The sequence below is a fragment of the Lathyrus oleraceus genome, chromosome 1, assembly GCF_024323335.1.
Source record: "Lathyrus oleraceus cultivar Zhongwan6 chromosome 1, CAAS_Psat_ZW6_1.0, whole genome shotgun sequence".
In the NCBI taxonomy this organism is placed as follows: domain Eukaryota; kingdom Viridiplantae; phylum Streptophyta; class Magnoliopsida; order Fabales; family Fabaceae; genus Lathyrus; species Lathyrus oleraceus.
This window is the reverse complement of record NC_066579.1, coordinates 432,075,767-432,101,352: the sequence shown is the minus strand read 5'-3', so window position 1 is coordinate 432,101,352 and position 25,586 is coordinate 432,075,767. Positions and strand designations below refer to the sequence as shown.

At 36.5% G+C, this 25,586-nt stretch overlaps 1 protein-coding gene across 1 annotated transcript; it reads left to right on the top strand.

Moving 5' to 3' along the window:
• The first annotated feature begins 998 nt into the window (after positions 1-998).
• Positions 999-5,918, top strand: LOC127080076 (ABC transporter B family member 9). The gene is made up of 11 exons (XM_051020409.1): positions 999-1,329; positions 1,407-1,461; positions 1,569-1,966; positions 2,048-2,286; positions 2,366-2,891; positions 2,966-3,239; positions 3,352-3,970; positions 4,074-4,302; positions 4,390-4,656; positions 4,740-5,003; positions 5,091-5,918. The coding sequence occupies exons 1-11, from the start codon at positions 1,090-1,092 to the stop codon at positions 5,733-5,735; spliced, it is 3,756 nt and encodes a 1,251-aa protein (XP_050876366.1). The 5' UTR covers positions 999-1,089; the 3' UTR covers positions 5,736-5,918.
• Positions 5,919-25,586: the final 19,668 nt, after the last annotated feature.

The window sequence follows — 25,586 nt, the reverse complement described above, 5'->3', positions numbered from 1 at the left end:
TTATTAATTTTTAATTCATATTAAGATAATTAAACAATAATTAAATGAATATTAAAATTAAATATAAATGAAATATTATTATGCGAGATAAAATTATAAAATTAAATACAAATTATTTAAAGCTAGTACAATATTAAAGTAAAAACTGAATGAATTTTTTAAAGAAACATGTAAATAGATAAAAAATTAATACTTCTAGAAACGTTTATTAAAATAAATACTTTTAGAAAATCTTTGGGATATGGTAACTATCAATGTCAATATTATCATAGGACTACAATGAATATATAGCTGCCAATTTATTAAATTCAAAGTAAATGGTGAATGTATACATTTTTCCAAAAAGTTGATTTTTTTTTTTTTGCAGTTGATTCAAAATTAAAAATTTCCTACATTAATCATAATATTAAATATAAACAATTCTCAAACTTTGCAAAGAATAAAATTTTCAATGAATATAAATATAAGAATCTGTTAAATTACTATTCTTTATCGCGATTTCCACCCAGAATAATATCCCTTCTTAATTGATATAAAAATAAATAAAAAAATAAAAGCCGTTCAAAAACAAGTTCTTCAAGATTGAAAAAAAAAACTAAATATCTTTGAGAAAAATATTAATACTTGTGGATTTTATATATTTTTTGTTTATTAGGAAATTAATTTTTATATACTAAATATGTAAATAAATTTAAGGATTTAATCAAAAGTTTAATCATTTTTTTCCAATATAATTTTTTTTATACTAATTTAATAAATAACAATCTTTCATATGCCAGACTTAAAAAATAATAATAACTAAAATCAAATATTTTTAATCATCCTACGGATTAACACCGTAATGTTATAAAAAGATTTTACTGCCGTTAGATCATTATAAATATTTATTTTTAATTATAATATTTTCTAAATTAATACAGTAATTTTTCAAAAATGAATTTCTATATAAATAAATGACTCTTATATTATAAGATACCACATGAAATTGATTTAGTCAATATTTAAATAAATGTTATGATTACTGTCATAAAGTCTCATTTCTCTCTAAATCACAAAATTAATATTTCACATTGGTTATAGCCATAGGCAATGATGGCACAGAATAGTGAGGTTGATGATCATGGAAGAGACAACAAAACCAACCAAAAAGTTTCATTCTACAAACTCTTCACTTTTGCAGATACTCTTGATGTGAGTTTAATGATCATTGGCATTATCTCTGCCATTGCTAATGGAATGTCACAGCCTATCATGACTCTTATACTTGGCAGAATCATCAACGCCTTTGGTAACACTGATCCACACCATACTCTCAAAGAAGTTTCTAAGGTCTTTTTTTCACCTTTAACTATTTTGTAATATACAAATTTTGATGGTAGAAACTAATGCACTTGGTGAAATTTCAGGCTGCATTGTTGTTTGTTTACCTCGCTGTTGGAACCGGAGTTGTATCGTTCCTACGTAAGACCACACTTCGACACTTTCCGTTCTCTTATCTTGCATCTGTATCATCTGTATACTGTACTATTAATCGATTGTTTTATATTGCGGTCTGCATTATTCTGCAGAGGTATCGTGTTGGATGGTGACAGGAGAAAGACAAGCTGCGAGGATTCGTAGTTTGTACTTGAAGACAATATTGAAACAGGATATTGCATTTTTTGACACTGAAACGAACACGGGAGAGGTAATTGGTAGAATGTCTGGCGACACAATTCTCATTCAAGATGCAATGGGAGAAAAGGTTGGGAAGTTTACTCAACTTGCTACGTCATTTTTTGGTGGCTTTGTGGTTGCCTTCATAAAAGGATGGAGACTAGCTTTAGTTTTGCTTGCATGTATACCTTGTGTTGTCGTTGTTGGCGGAGTCATGTCTATGCTCATGGCTAAAATGTCGACTCGTGGACAAGCTGCTTATACAGAAGCAGGAAATGTTGTTGATCAAACCGTCGGAGCCATCAGAACAGTAAGAAACTTGCATCAATGCATAGTTATAACAGTTTAGTTCGGTTCTGCTTCCTGATTTTTCTTTTGTAAAATTGACCAGGTTGCATCTTTTACTGGGGAGAAAAAAGCAATAGAAAAGTACAATAGTAGGTTAAAAGTTGCTTATACGAGTACGGTTCAACAAGGAACTGCGACAGGATTTGGAATGGGGTTACTTTCATTAATTGTCTTTAGCACCTATGGACTTGCAATGTGGTATGGTTCCAAATTAGTCCTTGAGAAGGGATACACTGGTGGAACTGTCATGAGTGTAATGATAGCTCTTATGACCGGTGGAATGTAAGTGCGACATTTCTATTTGACATGAAATAATAATTTTATAGACCTTTGATGAGCATAAGTTTTCATTCATTCACAGGTCATTGGGTCAGACATCCCCATGCATAGATGCATTTACTGCAGGACAAGCAGCAGCATATAAAATGTTTGAGACGATTAAAAGAAAGCCGAAAATTGATGCATATGACACGAGTGGAGTTGTCTTGGAGGACATAAAGGGAGATATTGAACTCAAAGATGTTTACTTTCGATACCCTGCAAGGCCAGACGTGCAGATATTTGCTGGATTTTCGCTGTTGGTTCCGAGTGGCACAACTACTGCTTTGGTGGGTCAAAGTGGAAGTGGAAAGTCTACTGTAATCAGTTTATTGGAACGATTCTATGATCCTGATGCTGGTGAAGTACTTATAGATGGTGTGAATTTGAAGAACTTGCAACTTAAATGGATAAGGGGACAGATTGGGTTGGTTAGTCAAGAGCCGATCTTGTTTACTACTACTATCCGAGAGAACATAGCATATGGGAAAGAAGGTGCAACTGATGAGGAGATAACAGCAGCAATAACACTTGCTAATGCCAAAAAGTTCATCGACAAACTGCCTCAGGTGTGTAAAATACTGAAAACTTCGATCGTGTTTGATTGAAGTTAATAATAAATATGTGGAAATTGTGTTTGCAGGGCCTTGACACCATGGCGGGACAAAATGGTACTCAACTTTCCGGTGGGCAAAAGCAAAGAATCGCAATTGCAAGAGCAATAATGAAGAACCCGAGAGTCCTTCTTCTTGATGAAGCAACAAGTGCATTGGATGCTGAGTCTGAACGTATTGTTCAAGAAGCTTTAGAAAAAATTATGTTTAAAAGGACTACGGTTGTTGTTGCGCATCGTTTGACAACTATAAGAAATGCTGACACCATAGCAGTGGTTCATCAGGGCAAAATAGTGGAGGAAGGTTATTTTGCTTAAATGTTGTTATTAAGTTATTTCTACAATCTTTGCAAATTGACTTCTGTTACAGCATCACGGAAAGTGTATTGACTTTTGCATGCTTCCTTTTTACATAGGAGCTCATGATGAGCTAATCAAGGATGTAGATGGTGCTTATTCTCAGCTTATTCGTCTACAAGAAGGAGAAAAAGAAACTCAAAATTTTGAAGCAGATAAGTCAAGTCACATGTTAAATAGTGACATGTCTAGATCTTCCACCCGGAAAAATTCACTTGTCATGTCAATAAGCCAAAGATCATCAGGGAGAATCTCCCAAATTGGTGTAGAAATAGAAGAACCAGATATCGAAGAAGGTCGAGTTGATGAGAATAAGAAGAAGAAACAAAAAAATGTTTCTATAAGACGTTTGGCCTACTTGAACAAACCTGAGATTCCTGTCTTACTGCTCGGATCCATTGCTGCAATAGTGAATGGTGTAGTGTTCCCTGTATTCGGCCTAGTGTTTTCATCAGCCATTAGTATGTTTTATGAACCTCCAGAACAACAGAAGAAAGATGCTAGGCTCTGGTCACTTCTATATGTCGGTTTGGGTGTGATAAGTCTAGTGGTTTTACCGCTTCAGAATTACTTCTTTGGGATTGCAGGTGGAAAACTTGTAGAAAGAATTCGTTCGCTGACATTTGCAAAGGTTGTGCACCAAGAAATAAGTTGGTTTGATGACCCTGCAAATTCAAGGTATGTTAAAATGCTTTTTTTTTTGTTGTTGTTATGATTCAAGTTAAAATAAAGATACAATGCTTTTGAGTAATCAAACTGAAAGAAATGAATCACCTGACAGTGGTGCAGTTGGTGCAAGACTATCGACGGATGCTTCAACGGTTAAAAGTCTTATTGGTGACACGTTGGCTCTTATTGTGCAAAACATATCAACACTCACAGCTGGTCTAGTTGTAGCATTCACTGCTAATTGGATTCTCGCTTTTATAGTTTTGGCTGTGTCACCAATGGTTCTTGTGCAAGGAATCATTCAGATGAAGTTTCTCGAAGGATTCAGTGGAGATGCCAAGGTTTTCCTTACTTTCGGTTTCGTCCATTAGATTAAGAGGATTATAAATTGAGAAAATCGTGACTCTTTTTTTCTTTTATCTATGTAGGTGATGTATGAACAGGCAAGTCAAGTGGCAAACGACGCTGTTAGTAGCATCAGAACCGTTGCATCATTTTGTGCAGAATCAAAGGTTATGGATATGTATCGGAAGAAATGTTCAGGGCCAGAAAAACAAGGTGTTCGTTCAGGGCTTGTAAGTGGTGCAGGATTCGGCTTCTCTTTTGTGGCTCTATATTGCATGACTGCTTTTTGTTTCTACATAGGAGCTATTCTAGTGCAGCATGATAAAGCAACTTTTCAAGAGGTTTTCAAGGTACAACAATCATTAAATCAACTTAACATTTTCAACATTTTCTCGACGCTTCTCCTGACATTCTCATGAGAGATTATATGCAGGTTTTCTTCAGTTTAACTATAACAGCAATTGGCATTTCTCAGTCTAGTACTTTGGCACCAGACACTAATAAGGCCAAAGATTCCGCCGCTTCGATATTCGAAATTCTTGACAGTAAACCTACTATTGACTCCAGTAGCAATGAAGGCGAAACATCAGAAACAGTTACGGGTGATATCGAACTTCAACACGTCTGCTTCAATTACCCAACAAGGCCTCATATTCAAATTTTCAAAGATTTATGCCTATATATCCCTGCCGGAAAGGTAAACATTACTTTAGCGATATCATAATTAACGAGTCGAAAAAGAGAATACTCATTCGAGATAAATTGTTGATATATTTTTCTACAGACTGTTGCCTTGGTTGGAGAAAGTGGCAGTGGAAAATCAACAATTATAAGCCTCTTAGAGCGATTTTATAACCCGGACTCTGGACATGTACTACTCGACGGAGTGGATATCAAGACTTTCAGATTAAGCTGGTTGAGGCAACAGATGGGTTTAGTCGGTCAAGAGCCTATTCTTTTCAACGAAAGCATTCGCGCCAACATAGCTTATGGCAAAGAAGGAGATGCTACAGAAGACGAGATAATTATAGCAGCTAAAGCAGCCAATGCACACAGCTTCATAAGTTCTCTTCCAAATGGTTACGATACATCGGTTGGCGAAAGAGGCACACAACTTTCCGGAGGACAAAAGCAACGTATTGCTATTGCAAGAGCCATGCTGAAAAACCCAAAAATACTTCTGCTTGATGAAGCGACAAGTGCACTCGACGCCGAGTCAGAGCGTATAGTTCAAGAGGCTCTAGACAAAGTGAGTGTCAACAGAACTACTGTGGTGGTGGCTCACCGTCTTACAACGATTCGAGAAGCGGATACTATAGCAGTAATTAAAAATGGAATGGTTGCAGAAAAGGGAAGACATGATGTGTTGATGAAGATCACTGATGGTGTTTATGCTTCATTAGTAGCTCTTCATTCAAGTGCATCATAACCTACTCCTCTAACATCTCCTAGATTCTTCTATAGATCCTAGGAACAAGATCTAAAGTCTCAGCATCAATATCATATACTATGTTTTTGTTGTTGTTTATTACTATGATTATTGTATTTTTGTTACATGTTAGAAGAATTGCCAGTTTTTAGGCTATGTGTGTATTTTTGTTGCTTAAATAGAAGAAATTGAAGGTAGAATATGCTAGCATTTTAGTTTCTCAATTTTTTATGTTATTAAAGAGGGACCAAGACCAAAACCAACTACACACAAACAATCCTCTAAAAGAAGGTTTCCAACATGTCATCTACATAAGACTTATGAGTCTCCCTAGGACAAGATTCTAACATACGAGTGTCTATGCTATGATTTGCTCCTAACTTTGCTAAAACATCAGCACATCAGCACATTTGTTCGCTTCCATGCTGACTTGAATGATACGACATTCTTCCACTTTGCTGAGCTCCATCTTGATTTGTCTTAGTAAGCTTCGATCTATCCCCATGTTGTAATACTCCTTAGTAATGGTTTCATAAACCTCCATTGAATTCGTTTGAATGACCATATGTGTTAAGCACCATCCAGTTAGGGTATGGAGGTTTCCAGCTGATGTGCATTATATTGATGCCATTGAGAAGTGCTTTCTTGATCGGTTGTAAAAGAAACGTGGGACATCTTTCAAATTATCCATGAATGAACTATTAAGGTAAAGAGGGAAAGGTTGGACACATTAATCCATGATTATGAACTCTTTAGAATAAAACATGAAGAGAGAATAAATCAAATGCGAACACGATTCACCCATATCGTAAGTCATATGAAAACTATGGAAAAACATTTTCAAATGAGGAGCTATTTGTAAAAATTCTTAAATGCTTAAATTATAGCTGGCAATCCAAAGTCACTACGATGTCTGAATCTAAGGATTTAGCGACCATTGACACACACTTTTTGGAAAATTGCAGAAATACGAAATGAAACTAAATACTTGCCGATGACGAAGAAGATGCCAAGAAAAAGAAGAAAAATATCGCACTTAAAGCCATAACATTAAAGATATGGAGGCAGAAGATAAAAAATGTCAAAGTAAAAATAATGAATTCATGGAATTCATGTTTCCTAAATTCAAAGAATTCCTAAAACGTGAAAGAGAAACCTCAAGGCTCCAGAAGCAAAGTGAAGGAAGTTTCTCGTCCATTCCTACATGTCATCAATGCAGAAAGAAGGGGCACATAAAATCAAATTGCCCTAAAAAACAGAGAAGAAACCAAAACTATAGAAAGTCCAATAAATCCGAGAGAGAAGAAAAGATAACATACATATTATGGGATAACGATGATATAAAATATTTAGACAAGGAAGAAGTAAATCTCTGTCTCACAGCAAATCATCAATACGATGAGGTAACACCTCACCTTTCTTATCAAGATTTATTTCTCATTCGTAAGAAACTAATAAGAGAAACGAGTAATCTCTACCTCCAAAGACACCATCTCTTCCTTTGAATTGAAAAATAAAACCCAGTTGAAAGAAATAGAAGTCTTAGAGAGAGAGAATATGATCTAATTCAAAAAAATTCCTCATCTCATAAAGTCTTAGATGAATCTATCTAGTGTGATCAATACAACACATAAAATAAAATAAAATTGATGTTATTCAAAACACACTTGATAAATTCACTAAAAGGAAGAGACAACTTAAATCTTTTGTTAGGTAATCCAATGGCGTCTTACAATGAGGTTGGTCTTGGTTATGAACCTATGAACAATAGTAAAAGTTTTAGAAATATTTGCATTGTCCAATAAAAATTTAAATTTAAAACCTTAAAATGAAATTATTGTAATAAAAAACGATCATATTATCATGTTTTTTTTAATCAAAAAGAGCCATGAGAGCAAAGAAGAACACCCTTCTTCATACTTTTATAAAGAACTCTGTGAAATTAAAAAGAGAAAGATGTATTCTTATAATATGTATTCCACTAACATCAAATGAAAAATATATATTTAGATACCAAAGATTAAAAATTCAAATTATGATGCAGATGATGATATCTACAGTTTCTCTTCAAGCTACACAAGCGAAGAAATAAATATGTTCTATTATTCTACTCATACGAAGGAAGAAATGTATTTGCCTAATAACAAGACAAAATCATTGAATCTTTGAGGTTTGGTAAGATCCCTAATCTTATCCTCTAGTTGTTCTAATTAATTATAGCTCTATTGCATAAGTTACTTAATATTAAGTGAATTGTGTAACAAAAATAATATAGTATGTTGAATTCCTCTATATGCATGTTCTATAAAAACCTTAATGTGAAATCTTATTAAAACCTCTTTTCGAAAGTACCATGACTATGGAAGAACTCATACATATTACCTTTGGTGAACTAACCCTAGTAGGTATAAGTAGATGTTGTTACTTTTTTAGGCCTCCCTTAAAGAATATCATTGGAAGATGACAATCAAGGGAAATAAAAATATCAAGGACAAGAGGAAGTCCAAAGTTCAAATGAAGAGATTTAAGTCAAATAAGTCAACTTAAGAGAACCAATGTCTAACTAAAGAATGGAGGACCATTAAGGACCATCTCATTCAGAATGTTAATAAAGATATTTCTAAGGGAATTGCATCTCAACACTCCCTTAGCAAGTTATGTAACCGTGTGGCTTTTTCCCCGTAAATTGAGCCAAAGTAAATTGATGAAAATATCATCAAAGAACATTGATCTCTTGCTATGCAAGAAAGGTTAAATCATTTTGAGAGAAACAAAGTTTGGGAACTCGTTTTTGAAGCTAATTGAGTAATTGGAGCCTTAGTGGTTCTTTCGCAACAAGCTTAATAATTTTGAAAATGTTTTGAGAAATAAAACAAGACATGTTACAGAAGGTTACAATCAACAAGAATGCATATATTTCGATGCCCCTATAACTCGATCAAAATCCATAAGGACATCTCTAACTTTCTCATGCATTATGTTTTTGTAAAATCTTCCTGATGGATGTAAATAATGTACTCTTGAACTGTTACATCCATAAGGATGTGTATGTTGATCATTCTCCCAATTTTACAAAATTATTCTTACTCACGAAAAGGGATCTCTATGATTTTAAACCAGCTCCTTGAGCTTAGTTTTATAATCTAATGAATTTTCTATTTGAAAATAAGTTTCTAAGAAGGAAGAACCAATCATTTACTTCTTATGCATGACTCGCTCGATTCAATACTACTAACAAATCCTTGGGCAAATACGGTTATGATATGATACAGATTAAAATCAAAAGATAAGAGAGCTTCTTGAAATATATTAGGTGTACAAGAAGAAGTGGTTACCTGATGCCGTTTGTCTATCCTGATGCTCCTGATGTTGATGGTATCTTTCAATGGATGTGATCAAGGTGTTGATGGTATCATTCAACAACTACAATCACATAAGGTATTAAAAGGTTAAGATGATAAATTTGTAATGGATTTTCAATCGTATGTTTTGACCAACTCTCATGTCAAATGATATGTAGAGAAGTAAAATCAACGGTGGTTTGTCATTCTCTCAAAAGGGAAAGTTTCTCAAGTTACCTTGAGATTTTGAGGTAGTACGCTTAATAATCGAAAAACTCTGGTTGATTATATAGTAAGTGATTTATTAATTGCTTAGTCAATTAAATTTATTTTCTACTAACCTATAAATGGGTTTCAAGCTCTTTTGGAGAAAAGGGTGCCAACTACAGTATGCCTAGAGCCCGATATTAGTCTAAGGTCTAAGAAGGATAAAAAGAGGTTGTGCAAATTATTTCTTAAGACAAAATGATTGTATATTGGAAGGAATCAGAGCAAGAAAGAAGTAGACTCCATAGTTTCCTCTCGGCTTAGAAAGCTTCAAAGACTTTTGAGTTCTATTTGAGAAAGAATGAAGGGGAATAATTTCTCCAAAGTTTTAATACCAGATAATTTCAATGCTATATGCTACCTTCCGTGGGGAGAAATAAGATCTCAAATCCTATTCTTTACTCTAGGCCACTCCAATCCAACTCTATAAAGTAAATTGTTCCTTTTACATGAGATCTATGTGCTTTGATTATTTTTATCTTTTTGATTATGACAAAGAGGGAGAAGTATACTCTCAGAGGGAGTAAAGTATACTCTCATCTTAATTGAGGGGGGGGGGGGGGGGGGGTTAATCACTCCAAATATATTTGTTTGTTTATTTTACCACCTTCCATGAGAGATGTGTTGTCATCATTAAAAAGGGAGAGAATGTTTATAAGCCTCGAACAAAGTGTGAAAGCTCGTTAGGTCATGTCTGTCTGCCTATCTATCTGAGTGACCAGAGTATTGTAAAAGTAAGGAAGTAGCTTATAAGTACTAAGACAACTCACACACATACTTGAAAATATATTTCCAAACGTTTTTATCTTGAAAATTATTTTCTAAGCCAAGCCAAGTGATTAAAAACCTTTCTAAACTATTTTTGAACTAACCAATCAATTGGCAAGTTGTGCCAATCGACTGGCAAAATTTTTTCGAGCCAACCAATCGATTGGAGAAATGCTAATTGATTAACCAAGTGATTAGAACAACACATTAATGACTTGAAACGACTCTATATCCAACATTTCCTTTTTGGGCTTTCTAATCGATTAAAAATGAGCTAGCTAATCGATTTAAGCTTTGTGCCAATCGATTGGCTCATTAATTCAACCCATTGATTATTTCTTTTTTTGATATTTCCAACTACTATATAAATGAGACTCGCCTACACTTATTTTCACGCCACTTTCTAACAATTTACATTTTCATTGGAATTTATCTCTCTAATTTCTCTCAATCCCTCTCTAGAAAATATTTCTTTCACTTAAAATTGCCTTAATGCTTGTGAGTGAAACATTGCTTGTGAGGAAGATTTTTATAAGTAGTTGTGTTGTTTGTTTAATTTTTAGGAGTGTGATACTCTTGAGAAGATTAAGTTTGGTTTGTGAGATAAACAAGTCATAAAATCTCCGCTTTGGTTTATTGAGCTTTGCCGAAAAAAGTTCTGCTTTGGTTATTGAGATCAACCTGAAAATATTTAAGAAGGCTCTAACTTAGCTTGTGATAAAAGTTATTTGTCATTGGGGATAAACCTGTAAAAATATAAAGATCCGCTTGTATAAAGGTTCGTGGGCATAACTTATAAAATCTTATAAGTTTATTGCCAAAATTTCAAGAAGACCTCTTTGGGATAGGACTAAGCCAACATTCGGCCAAACTTGGATAACTGCCTAGTGAATTATCTCTAACTCTATCCTTTTAACTTCCTCTAATTACTTTTCATTATTTATTTCATCTGCAATTTACTCAAACAAAATTACTAACACGGTCTTAATCGAGAAAAATACAAAACTAATCACGAATTTTAAATACCATTCATTATTCATGCTCTAGTATGCTTGAAGTCACCTGTCCAACATGTGTCGCCCCAGGGAGGGTATCACCTCGCCCTAGGGTTTTTCTATCGCATAATAATGGGAAACACGAGATACTTTTTCTTGGGCAAAGAGAAGTCATGGTCATTAAATGACCCACATCCCATTGGAAACAAGGATTCAACGGTCCATCATCGACTAGGTGGGCGGTGAATCCTTCCAAGAAAACCCTAGGACCAATAGCCTTTATAAGTACCTTGACCCAAGGGGAGAATGGGACAAATCTTAAGCCATATAGATCACACCTCACATACGTTTACACCTAAACACACTATTCTATAACAAGGCCTCTCACCTTACATGAGCCGGTCCTTAAAACCACCACAAAGCACTATTTTACAAGGCTTTTCGTTGTCGTGGGCAAGCCCTAACCACCATACATCGTAATATACCTACTAAGACCTATGAGCCCCATGTCCTTGCAAGAGGAACAAACACGCATGTACTTTTTTACCAGTATAATGACGTTCACCATAGGGCTCCGGTAAAACTAACATGGCCCCCACCTTTACTCTAACTCCTTCTATCTTCCATCTGAAGATGGCCGACAAGACTCCACATTATAACATGAACACCATTTCTAGAGGTTTCGCTAGTGGAGGTAGCTATAGCTCATCCCTAAGGAAATATGCAAGGCATGTGCTTACAACAAATTTAATATATCTCCTACTTTCCCGGGGATGCATGCGAGGGAAAATAGGGGTTAACATGACCTTTTACAAGGAAGACGCCCTCAGACTTAACCCTCACGATAATGACCCCACAGTTATCATTGTTCAACATAGCAACTGAGATGTCAAGCGAGTCTTGATAGATCTTGGTAGCTCCGCTGACGTCCTACTTCGGGACGCCTTCAATGCTATATGCTACCTTCCGTGGGGAGAAATAAGATCTCAAATCCTATTCTTTACTCTAGGCCACTCCAATCCAACTCTATAAAGTAAATTGTTCCTTTTACATGAGATCTATGTGCTTTGATTATTTTTATCTTTTTGATTATGACAAAGAGGGAGAAGTATACTCTCAGGGGGAGTAAAGTATACTCTCATCTTAATTGAGGGGGGGGGGGGAGGGTTAATCACTCCAAATATATTTGTTTGTTTATTTTACCACCTTCCATGAGAGATGTGTTGTCATCATTAAAAAGGGAGAGAATGTTTATAAGCCTCGAACAAAGTGTGAAAGCTCGTTAGGTCATGTCTGTCTGCCTATCTATCTGAGTGACCAGAGTATTGTAAAAGTAAGGAAGTAGCTTATAAGTACTAAGACAACTCACACACATACTTGAAAATATATTTTCAAACGTTTTTATCTTGAAAATTATTTTCTAAGCCAAGCCAAGTGATTAAAAACCTTTCTAAACTATTTTTGAACTAACCAATCAATTGGCAAGTTGTGCCAATCGACTGGCAAATTTTTTTCGAGCCAACCAATCGATTGGAGAAATGCTAATTGATTAACCAAGTGATTAGAACAACACATTAATGACTTGAAACGACTCTATATCCAACATTTCCTTTTTGGGCTTTCTAATCGATTAAAAATGAGCTAGCTAATCGATTTAAGCTTTGTGCCAATCGATTGGCTCATTAATTCAACCCATTGATTATTTCTTTTTTTGATATTTCCAACTACTATATAAATGAGACTCGCCTACACTTATTTTCACGCCACTTTCTAACAATTTACATTTTCATTGGAATTTATCTCTCTAATTTCTCTCAATCCCTCTCTAGAAAATATTTCTTTCACTTAAAATTGCCTTAATGCTTGTGAGTGAAACATTGCTTGTGAGGAAGATTTTTATAAGTAGTTGTGTTGTTTGTTTAATTTTTAGGAGTGCGATACTCTTGAGAAGATTAAGTTTGGTTTGTGAGATAAACAAGTCATAAAATCTCCGCTTTGGTTTATTGAGCTTTGCCGAAAAAAGTTCTGCTTTGGTTATTGAGATCAACCTGAAAATATTTAAGAAGGCTCTAACTTAGCTTGTGATAAAAGTTATTTGTCATTGGGGATAAACCTGTAAAAATATAAAGATCCGCTTGTATAAAGGTTCGTGGGCATAACTTATAAAATCTTATAAGTTTATTGCCAAAATTTCAAGAAGACCTCTTTGGGATAGGACTAAGCCAACATTCGGCCAAACTTGGATAACTGCCTAGTGAATTATCTCTAACTCTATCCTTTTAACTTCCTCTAATTACTTTTCATTATTTATTTCATCTGCAATTTACTCAAACAAAATTACTAACACGGTCTTAATCGAGAAAAATACAAAACTAATCACGAATTTTAAATACCATTCATTATTCATGCTCTAGTATGCTTGAAGTCACCTGTCCAACATGTGTCGCCCCAGGGAGGGTATCACCTCGCCCTAGGGTTTTTCTATCGCATAATAATGGGAAACACGAGATACTTTTTCTTGGGCAAAGAGAAGTCATGGTCATTAAATGACCCACATCCCATTGGAAACAAGGATTCAACGGTCCATCATCGACTAGGTGGGCGGTGAATCCTTCCAAGAAAACCCTAGGACCAATAGCCTTTATAAGTACCTTGACCCAAGGGGAGAATGGGACAAATCTTAAGCCATATAGATCACACCTCACATACGTTTACATCTAAACACACTATTCTATAGCAAGGCCTCTCACCTTACATGAGCCGGTCCTTAAAACCACCACAAAGCACTATTTTACAAGGCTTTTCGTTGTCGTGGGCAAGCCCTAACCACCATACATCGTAATATACCTACTAAGACCTATGAGCCCCATGTCCTTGCAAGAGGAACAAACACGCATGTACTTTTTTACCAGTATAATGACGTTCACCATAGGGCTCTGGTAAAACTAACATGGCCCCCACCTTTACTCTAACTCCTTCTATCTTCCATCTGAAGATGGCCGACAAGACTCCACATTATAACATGAACACCATTTCTAGAGGTTTCGCTAGTGGAGGTAGCTATAGCTCATCCCTAAGGAAATATGCAAGGCATGTGCTTACAACAAATTTAATATATCTCCTACTTTCCCGGGGATGCATGCGAGGGAAAATAGGGGTTAACATGACCTTTTACAAGGAAGACGCCCTCAGACTTAACCCTCACGATAATGACCCCACGGTTATCATTGTTCAACATAGCAACTGAGATGTCAAGCGAGTCCTGATAGATCTTGGTAGCTCCGCTGACGTCCTATTTCGGGACGCCTTCAATGCTATATGCTACCTTCCGTGGGGAGAAATAAGATCTCAAATCCTATTCTTTACTCTAGGCCACTCCAATCCAACTCTATAAAGTAAATTGTTCCTTTTACATGAGATCTATGTGCTTTGATTATTTTTATCTTTTTGATTATGACAAAGAGGGAGAAGTATATTCTCAGGGGGAGTAAAGTATACTCTCATCTTAATTGAGGGGGGGGGGGAGGGTTAATCACTCCAAATATATTTGTTTGTTTATTTTACCACCTTCCATGAGAGATGTGTTGTCATCATTAAAAAGGGAGAGAATGTTTATAAGCCTCGAACAAAGTGTGAAAGCTCGTTAGGTCATGTCTGTCTGCCTATCTATCTGAGTGACCAGAGTATTGTAAAAGTAAGGAAGTAGCTTATAAGTACTAAGACAACTCACACACATACTTGAAAATATATTTTCAAACGTTTTTATCTTGAAAATTATTTTCTAAGCCAAGCCAAGTGATTAAAAACCTTTCTAAACTATTTTTGAACTAACCAATCAATTGGCAAGTTGTGCCAATCGACTGGCAAAATTTTTTCGAGCCAACCAATCGATTGGAGAAATGCTAATTGATTAACCAAGTGATTAGAACAACACATTAATGACTTGAAACGACTCTATATCCAACATTTCCTTTTTGGGCTTTCTAATCGATTAAAAATGAGCTAGCTAATCGATTTAAGCTTTGTGCCAATCGATTGGCTCATTAATTCAACCCATTGATTATTTCTTTTTTTGATATTTCCAACTACTATATAAATGAGACTCGCCTACACTTATTTTCACGCCACTTTCTAACAATTTACATTTTCATTGGAATTTATCTCTCTAATTTCTCTCAATCCCTCTCTAGAAAATATTTCTTTCACTTAAAATTGCCTTAATGCTTGTGAGTGAAACATTGCATGTGAGGAAGATTTTTATAAGTAGTTGTGTTGTTTGTTTAATTTTTAGGAGTGCGATACTCTTGAGAAGATTAAGTTTGGTTTGTGAGATAAACAAGTCATAAAATCTCCGCTTTGGTTTATTGAGCTTTGCCGAAAAAAGTTCTGCTTTGGTTATTGAGATCAACCTGAAAATATTTAAGAAGGCTCTAACTTAGCTTGTGATAAAAGTTATTTGTCATTGGGGATAAACCTGTAAAAATATAAAGATCCGCTTGTATAAAGGTTCGTGGGCATAACTTATAAAATCTTATAAGTTTATTGCCAAAATTTCAAGAAGACCTCTTTGGGATAGGACTAAGCCAACATTCGGCCAAACATGGATAACTGTCTAGTGAATTATCTCTAACTCTATCCTTTTAACTTCCTCTAATTACTTTTCATTATTTATTTCATCTGCAATTTACTCAAACAAAATTACTAACACGGTCTTAATCGAGAAAAATACAAAACTAATCACGAATTTTAAATACCATTCATTATTCATGCTCTATTATGCTTGAAGTCACCTGTCCAACATGTGTCGCCCCAGGGAGGGTATCACCTCGCCCTAGGGTTTTTCTATCGCATAATAATGGGAAACACGAGATACTTTTTCTTGGGCAAAGAGAAGTCATGGTCATTAAATGACCCACATCCCATTGGAAACAAGGATTCAACGGTCCATCATCGACTAGGTGGGCGGTGAATCCTTCCAAGAAAACCCTAGGACCAATAGCCTTTATAAGTACCTTGACCCAAGGGGAGAATGGGACAAATCTTAAGCCATATAGATCACACCTCACATACGTTTACACCTAAACACACTATTCTATAGCAAGGCCTCTCACCTTACATGAGTCGGTCCTTAAAACCACCACAAAGCACTATTTTACAAGGCTTTTCGTTGTCGTGGGCAAGCCCTAACCACCATACATCGTAATATACCTACTAAGACCTATGAGCCCCATGTCCTTGCAAGAGGAAAAAACACGCATGTACTTTTTTACCAGTATAATGACGTTCACCATAGGGCTCCGGTAAAACTAACATGGCCCCCACCTTTACTCTAACTCCTTCTATCTTCCATCTGAAGATGGCCGACAAGACTCCACATTATAACATGAACACCATTTCTAGAGGTTTCGCTAGTGGAGGTAGCTATAGCTCATCCCTAAGGAAATATGCAAGGCATGTGCTTACAACAAATTTAATATATCTCCTACTTTCCCGGGGATGCATGCGAGGGAAAATAGGGGTTAACATGACCTTTTACAAGGAAGACGCCCTCAGACTTAACCCTCACGATAATGACCCCACGGTTATCATTGTTCAACATAGCAACTGAGATGTCAAGCGAGTCTTGATAGATCTTGGTAGCTCCGCTGACGTCCTATTTCGGGACGCCTTCAATGCTATATGCTACCTTCCGTGGGGAGAAATAAGATCTCAAATCCTATTCTTTACTCTAGGCCACTCCAATCCAACTCTATAAAGTAAATTGTTCCTTTTACATGAGATCTATGTGCTTTGATTATTTTTATCTTTTTGATTATGACAAAGAGGGAGAAGTATACTCTCAGGGGGAGTAAAGTATACTCTCATCTTAATTGAGGGGGGGGGGGGGGGGGGGGGGGAGGGTTAATCACTCCAAATATATTTGTTTGTTTATTTTACCACCTTCCATGAGAGATGTGTTGTCATCATTAAAAAGGGAGAGAATGTTTATAAGCCTCGAACAAAGTGTGAAAGCTCGTTAGGTCATGTCTGTCTGCCTATCTATCTGAGTGACCAGAGTATTGTAAAAGTAAGGAAGTAGCTTATAAGTACTAAGACAACTCACACACATACTTGAAAATATATTTTCAAACGTTTTTATCTTGAAAATTATTTTCTAAGCCAAGCCAAGTGATTAAAAACCTTTCTAAACTATTTTTGAACTAACCAATCAATTGGCAAGTTGTGCCAATCGACTGGCAAATTTTTTTCGAGCCAACCAATCGATTGGAGAAATGCTAATTGATTAACCAAGTGATTAGAACAACACATTAATGACTTGAAACGACTCTATATCCAACATTTCCTTTTTGGGCTTTCTAATCGATTAAAAATGAGCTAGCTAATCGATTTAAGCTTTGTGCCAATCGATTGGCTCATTAATTCAACCCATTGATTATTTCTTTTTTTGATATTTCCAACTACTATATAAATGAGACTCGCCTACACTTATTTTCACGCCACTTTCTAACAATTTACATTTTCATTGGAATTTATCTCTCTAATTTCTCTCAATCCCTCTCTAGAAAATATTTCTTTCACTTAAAATTGCCTTAATGCTTGTGAGTGAAACATTGCTTGTGAGGAAGATTTTTATAAGTAGTTGTGTTGTTTGTTTAATTTTTAGGAGTGCGATACTCTTGAGAAGATTAAGTTTGATTTGTGAGATAAACAAGTCATAAAATCTCCGCTTTGGTTTATTGAGCTTTGCCGAAAAAAGTTCTGCTTTGGTTATTGAGATCAACCTGAAAATATTTAAGAAGGCTCTAACTTAGCTTGTGATAAAAGTTATTTGTCATTGGGGATAAACCTGTAAAAATATAAAGATCCGCTTGTATAAAGGTTCGTGGGCATAACTTATAAAATCTTATAAGTTTATTGCCAAAATTTCAAGAAGACCTCTTTGGGATAGGACTAAGCCAACATTCGGCCAAACTTGGATAACTGCCTAGTGAATTATCTCTAACTCTATCCTTTTAACTTCCTCTAATTACTTTTCATTATTTATTTCATCTGCAATTTACTCAAACAAAATTACTAACACGGTCTTAATCGAGAAAAATACAAAACTAATCACGAATTTTAAATACCATTCATTATTCATGCTCTAGTATGCTTGAAGTCACCTGTCCAACATGTGTCGCCCCAGGGAGGGTATCACCTCGCCCTAGGGTTTTTCTATCGCATAATAATGGGAAACACGAGATACTTTTTCTTGGGCAAAGAGAAGTCATGGTCATTAAATGACCCACATCTCATTGGAAACAAGGATTCAACGGTCCATCATCGACTAGGTGGGCGGTGAATCCTTCCAAGAAAACCCTAGGACCAATAGCCTTTATAAGTACCTTGACCCAAGGGGAGAATGGGACAAATCTTAAGCCATATAGATCACACCTCACATACGTTTACACCTAAGCACACTATTCTATAACAAGGCCTCTCACCTTACATGAGCCGGTCCTTAAAACCACCACAAAGCACTATTTTACAAGGCTTTTCGTTGTCGTGGGCAAGCCCTAACCACCATACATCGTAATATACCTACTAAGACCTATGAGCCCCATGTCCTTGCAAGAGGAACAAACACACATGTACTTTTTTACCAGTATAATGACGTTCACCGTAGGGCTCCGGTAAAAGTAACATGGCCCCCACCTTTACTCTAACTCCTTCTATCTTCCATCTGAAGATGGCCGACAAGACTCCACATTATAACATGAACACCATTTCTAGAGGTTTCGCTAGTGGAGGTAGCTATAGCTCATCCCTAAGGAAATATGCAAGGCATGTGCTTACAACAAATTTAATATATCTCCTACTTTCCCGGGGATGCATGCGAGGGAAAATAGGGGTTAACATGACCTTTTACAAGGAAGACGCCCTCAGACTTAACCCTCACAATAATGACCCCACGGTTATCATTGTTCAACATAGCAACTGAGATGTCAAGCGAGTCCTGATAGATCTTGGTAGCTCCGCTGACGTCCTATTTCGGGACGCCTTCAATAAGCTACATCTTGACTCTAACGAAGTCAATGTGTTCAGCGGCTTGTTAACAAGATTGTCATGCAAACAAGTACAAGTAATGAGCCATACAACCTTGAATACCACATTGGTAAGGGAACATATGCCAAGGAAATTGATGTCAACTTCCTTGTTGTGGACGCCTTGTTACCGTACAATATTATTCTTGGGTGACCCGCTATAAATTCGCTGGAGGCAGTTGTTTCCAAACTATACCTGGTCATAAAGTATCCACTTTCTAGAGGGCGAGTTGGTACAATTAGAGGAGACCAAAAGATCGCCCAAGAGTGATACCAAAATTGCCTTGCGACAAATAGGGAAGAGCTCGCCCTTGTTAAAGCCACCCTTTCAGAAGTTTCAAATAATGATCACGAGTGTTGGTACCCCAGATTGGACGCAGAAACAAAAAGGATCACGCCCACATAGGACTTGAAGGAGGTCCAAATAGGTCAATTCTCCCTACAGGCCACTAAGATAAGCATTTCCCTTTCCGAGGAGGAAGAACGGGAGCTAGTTGACCGACTCATTAAAAACATTGACTTATTCACTTGGGATCCTTCTGATATGTCGAGGATAGACACCAAAGTGGTGAGCCATCTCCTTGCCATCCATCCTTCTTCCAGACTAGTAGTGCAGAGTAAGCAAAAACTGGGAGAGGAGAAGAGGGCCGCCATTGATGAAGAGGTGGGTAAACTATCTGCCGTCAGGTTCATCACAGAAACGAAATATCCCACATGGCTAGCCAAGGTGGTTCTAGTACAGAAAGCTAACAACATATTGCACATGTGTATAAGTTTCACTAATCTGAATTCCACCTATCATGAGGACTCATACACGCTACCGGACATCTATCACATCATTGATGGGTCATCAAGCTACCACATGTTGAGTTTAATGGATGCATACTTGGGCTATAACCAGATCCATATAGACCCCATAGACTCTTTGAAAACATTATTCATGTCAAATCCTAACAACTACTACTCCAATGTCATGCCCTTTGGTCTTAAGAACGATGACGCTACCTACCACTAACTCATGGACGCTATGTTTTTCCACCAGATTGGGCATAACCTGTAGGTCTACATCGACAAAAAGATAGTGAAAACTATCAAAGGACGCAATCATAGAGAATATTTGGAGGATGTTTTACAATTAGTCAGGAAATATGACATGCACATGAATCTTGCAAAATGTTCTTTTGGGATTCAAGCAGGGAAATTCCTAGGGTTCATGTTGACGAGAAGAGGCATTGAGCGGTCATCACCATGAGAAGCCTCACTAATATCAAGGAAGTGCAAAAAATTACAAGTCACCTATATGCCTTATCTCACTTTCTCTCGTCCGTAGGTCACAACACTTTCCTTTTCTTTGCCACCTTGAAGAAGAAAGAGAGATTTGAATGAACTATCGAGTGCGAAGAGAATATCACTAAGGTTAAATCCTTTCTCGCATCACCCTCATTCTCACTTGGCCTAGGGAGGAGTCGTCATTACTCATCTATCTCTCAGTCACAGAGAAAACAATGAGCATAGTCCTTGTCCAGGAGACAAACAAGACGAAGAGGCCCGTGTATTTTATAATCAAGGTGTTTAGAGGCACCGAAACACATTATATGAAGATTGAAAAGTTATAACTAGTTGTCGTCGTCACGACGAGGAAGTTGGGACCATACTTCCAGGGTCACAAGATCTTTATAAAGACCAACTATCTTGATCATCAAGTCCTGAAGAGGCTAGATTTGGAGGGAGGATGATATCTTGGGTAGTGGAACTCTCAGAATATGACATCGAATATGTCTCAATGGGAAGCATCAAGTTACAAGCTCTGGCACAGACTCCAACGTGAAAGGGAGTAGCGCGGGAATTGTCCTTGAGGGACTAGGCGACATACTCATCGAGCATGCCTTAACATTCGAGTTCACCGCCAGCAACAATCAGGCAAAACACGAGGATATTATCATCGACATGGTCATAGATTTAGAGATGGGAGCTTGCAGACTGAAGGAAAAAATAACTCCTAATTGGTCTCCAACTAAGTCTCTGAATAATACCAGGCGAAAGAACCTTAACTAATAAAATATTTGCAGAAGGTACAAGTCTATCATCTCGCTTCACTTCTTTTGAAATAGAACATGTCCTGCACGAACAAAATATCACAATAGGTTCTTGTTCAAGCTTGTCACGTCAAAGACAACAGGTTTTAACAAGACATTTATCTAGGAGACTCTTGCCCCCCTTAGCATCGAGTCGGGAAAGGTATACTCCCTGGAGGTTGTCCATGAGTCTAGTTGGATGTCGCTCATGTTAAGTTACCTACAATGAGACAAACTTTTAGTGGATGGGGGGAGGCAAGAAGAATATGAAAACATGCCACCAACTACACCATACTCTTTGGGAAGCTTTACAAAATAGGGATGACTTCTCACATGGTTTGATGCCTAGGAGAACATAAATGAATCACATTGACGGGAAAGCCCTCGCACATAAGCTGCTAAGGGCAGGGTATTGCTGGATTTCTATGATGAAGGATAACATCTCCTTTGTCAAGGAGTGCGATCAATGTGAGAGACATTCTAACCTTCACCATGCCCCAACTGAACTTCTTTAGTCAATGACTTCTCCCCGACCTTTCTACCAGTGCGGCATAGACATCCTGAGCCTATTCCCCCTAGCGCATGGTCGACTGAGATTTTCGATAATGGGAGTTGACTATTTCACCAAATGGATAGAGGCAGAAGCTGTTGAAAAAATCACAAATGAGAGGGTTCATGATTTATATTGGCAGAAGATTATGTGTATGTATAGACTTCCTGGAGCTATCATCTTCGACAATGGAACCCAGTTAGTCAGTGCTATGGTCACCGACTTTTGTAGAGATTTGGGAGTTCAGATAAAATTTGTATTTGGGGTACATCCGTAGGCCAATGGACAAGAAGAACTAATGAACAAAGTAATCCTGAAAATAATCAAGAAGCTTGATGACGTCAAAGGCCTATGAGCAGAATTGCTCCATGAGATATTATGGTCATACCACACCATTTCGAACACAACCACCAAAGAAACTTATAATGATAATCAACAAATTTAAATTGCTGATGATAATAAACTCTCTATCACTGATGTTGGTGACATAGACTCTAACTTTCATGTCATACTTGTATCACTCGGACTTGCTTCCAACTTATTGTCGGTTGGTCAATGGGTGGATACCAATCGTAATGTTAATTTTTCGTGTTTTTTGTCTTGTGCAGGATCAGGTGTCAAGGAAGGTGATCGTGAAGGGGCCTAAATTGGGAATATTGTTTCCACTCCAGTTTAGTTCGAGTCATTTATCTTTTGCTTGTAATAATGTTTTGAACTCTTATGAGGATTGACATAGTAAATTGGGCCATCCAAGTTCTATTGTTTTGTCTCATTTATTTAAAATTGGTTTGTTGGTAAATAAACATGTTTGTACTGCTTCTATTTAATGTTCTGTTTGCAAATTGGCTAAAACTAAAACACTTCCTTTTTCGTCAGGTGCTCATCATACCTCCACTTGTTTTGAGATGATTAATAGTGATGTGTGGGGAATGTCTCCTGCAACATCTCCTGCTCATTATAAATATTTTCACATTTATTGATGATTATAGTCATTTACTTGAATATATTTTCTTAGATCTAAGTATGAAGTGTTTTCTATGTTTAAGAAGTTTTTGACATATGTTGAAAATCAATTTCAAGCAAATATTAAAAATTTTCGACCTGACTCTGGAGGTGAGTATATGTCTCGTGAGTTTTAGGAGTACCTTCAACAAAAAAAGGATCTTGTCTCAAAGATCTCGCCCCATTACCCCTAACAAAATGGGATGGCAGAGAAAAAGAATCGTCATTTGCTAGATGTAACACGCACCTTACTTCTTAAAGCTTTTGTGCCATCCCGATTTTGGGTAGAGGCTATTTCCACTTTCGTATTCTTGATCGATCGTCTTCCTTTTACAGTTATATATTTTGATTCTCCCTTAATCATTATATGTTGCATTCTCTTTCTCCTGCCACAAATGATATTGTTATTCTTCCCAAATTTTCTTTTATGCCTCGATCTTTAGAATGTTACAAGCCAAGAATCACTTATGCCCGACAACCCAGAAAAAAAAGGTTTCCACTGCCCCTTCAGACACTGATCCACCACCTAATCCTGAATCGGTCGAACCACGACGTTCTGGTAAAATATCTAAATCACCAGATAGATATTCATCATACATGTATGATTCCTCACATATTTCTCTGATTGTCTCACTGTCCAACATATATGTTCCTACTTGTTATGCATAGGCTATTAAAGACGTGCGCTGGATAATAGCAATGAATGAGAAAATTCAGGCTCTTCAATAGAATTTTACATGGGATATTGTCTCTTGCCCCCCTGATATCAAACCCATAGGCTGCAAATGGGTGTATTATGCAGAACGGAATTCTGATGCGTCTCTCAACTGTTTCAAGGCTCAATTGGTTGCCTTAGGAAATAAGAAGGAATATGAAATTGAAAAAATGACATATGTTCATACAATACTCTTTATAGTTGCATCTAACGGGTTGTCTCTTCATCAAATGGATGTGAAAAATGTTTTTCTTCATGGTGACCTGACGGAAGATAAATATGACTCCTCCTTAAGGTTTAATCTCGTCATTTAAGGGCGTGTACAAGCTCAAACGCTCCTTATACGGTTTGAAACAAACGCCTAGAGCATGGTATGAAAAATTCCACTCCATACTACTTGGGTTCTCCTTTACTCAGAATCAATATGATTCTTCTCTATTTATTCATATAAGGTCTACTAGAATTGTCCTATTTCTTCTGTATGTTGTGATATGATTATTACTGATTCTGATCATGCTTCCATTTAATGCCTTAAACAGCAGTTACAAGCATAATTTCATATGAAAGATCTTGGTAATTTGTATTATTTTCTTAGTTTTGAGGTTCATTCTACATCCAATGGTATCTTCCTCTATCAACACAAGTATGCCACATATTTAATTTCTATGGTTGGTCTCCAATCGGAAAATCCAGTGGATACTTCTCTTGAGTTTAATGTTAAATATCATCACGATGATGGTGATCTCTTGCATGATCCCTTATTGTATCTTCAACTTATGGGTAACCTTAATTACTTTACTATTACTCGCCCTGACATATCTTTTGTTGTTCAACAAGTAAGTCAACTCATGCATTCTCCTCACATTCTTCACTTGGAGCAAATCGTCACATAATCCACTACTTGAAGGGAAGCTTTCATCGTGGTTTATTCTTTCTCATGGAATTACTCCAAAATGAGTGTTTATAGTGATGATGAGTGTGTATGGTGTCCTGATACTCTGTGATCTATCATTGGTTGGTGCATGTTTCATGGCTCCTCATTGTTCTAATGGAAAAGTAATAAACAAGCTAGAGTCTCTAAATCTTCTATTGAATCTGAATATCGTGCCGTGTTTGTTGCTTGTTCTAAAATAATTTGTCTTTGTGATCTTTTGGATGAACTTAGATTTCCTGAAATAGAGTCAACCTCACTTTATGCTGACAATACAAGTGCCATCCAAATCAATGCGAATCTTATTTTTCATAAACACACCAAACATATCAAAGTTGATTGTCATTAGGTTCCACTTATTCTTATCAAGGTTGTTCCGCGTCCACATTAACGATTTTTTGTTTGCAAATTTATGTTCATTGACCAGCCGCAACAATTTGAGGGGGATGTGAATACAAAGTTAATTTATCCTCTTAATTATATTTATTAGTTTGTTCCTAGAATAAGGGAAACAAATCAGAAATTAATTTATTCTCCATATAGTCTTGTAACCTCTATATATACAAGAAATAACAATTAGAAAGGTATGAAGCCATTGGTTAATGAGTTTAAGTTTAGCACGATGAAGACCTTTGAGATGATAGATTTGGGGCTGCTACAATATTTCTTGGGGTTAGAAGTGAAGCAAGGAAAAGATGACATTTTCATTTGTCAAAATAAGTATGCCATTGATATTTTGAAGAAATTTCAGTTGAGTAATTGTGTGGCTGTTGTGACTCCTATGATCATAAATGAGAAGCTGCAAAAAGAAGATGGGAGTGGAAATGCTGATTCGTGACTATTTCGAAGCTTAGTAACTGGGTCTATGCAAGTTTGAATTTAGGGGTGATATTGAAAACTAAGTCAAACTTACTTTATTTGATATTAGGAATTTATTGTTCAGTTTGTTATGAGTTGCTTAATTATCTCACCTGTTAATTAGTGGGCTAGCAAGTTAGTAGGAATAGTTAGTGGGTCTCTTAGTGAAGTATGAAGAGGCAAGTCAGATGGCAAATGACACTCTTGGTAGCATCAGAACCGTTGCATCATTTTGTGCTGAACAAAAAGTGATAGATGTACTAGA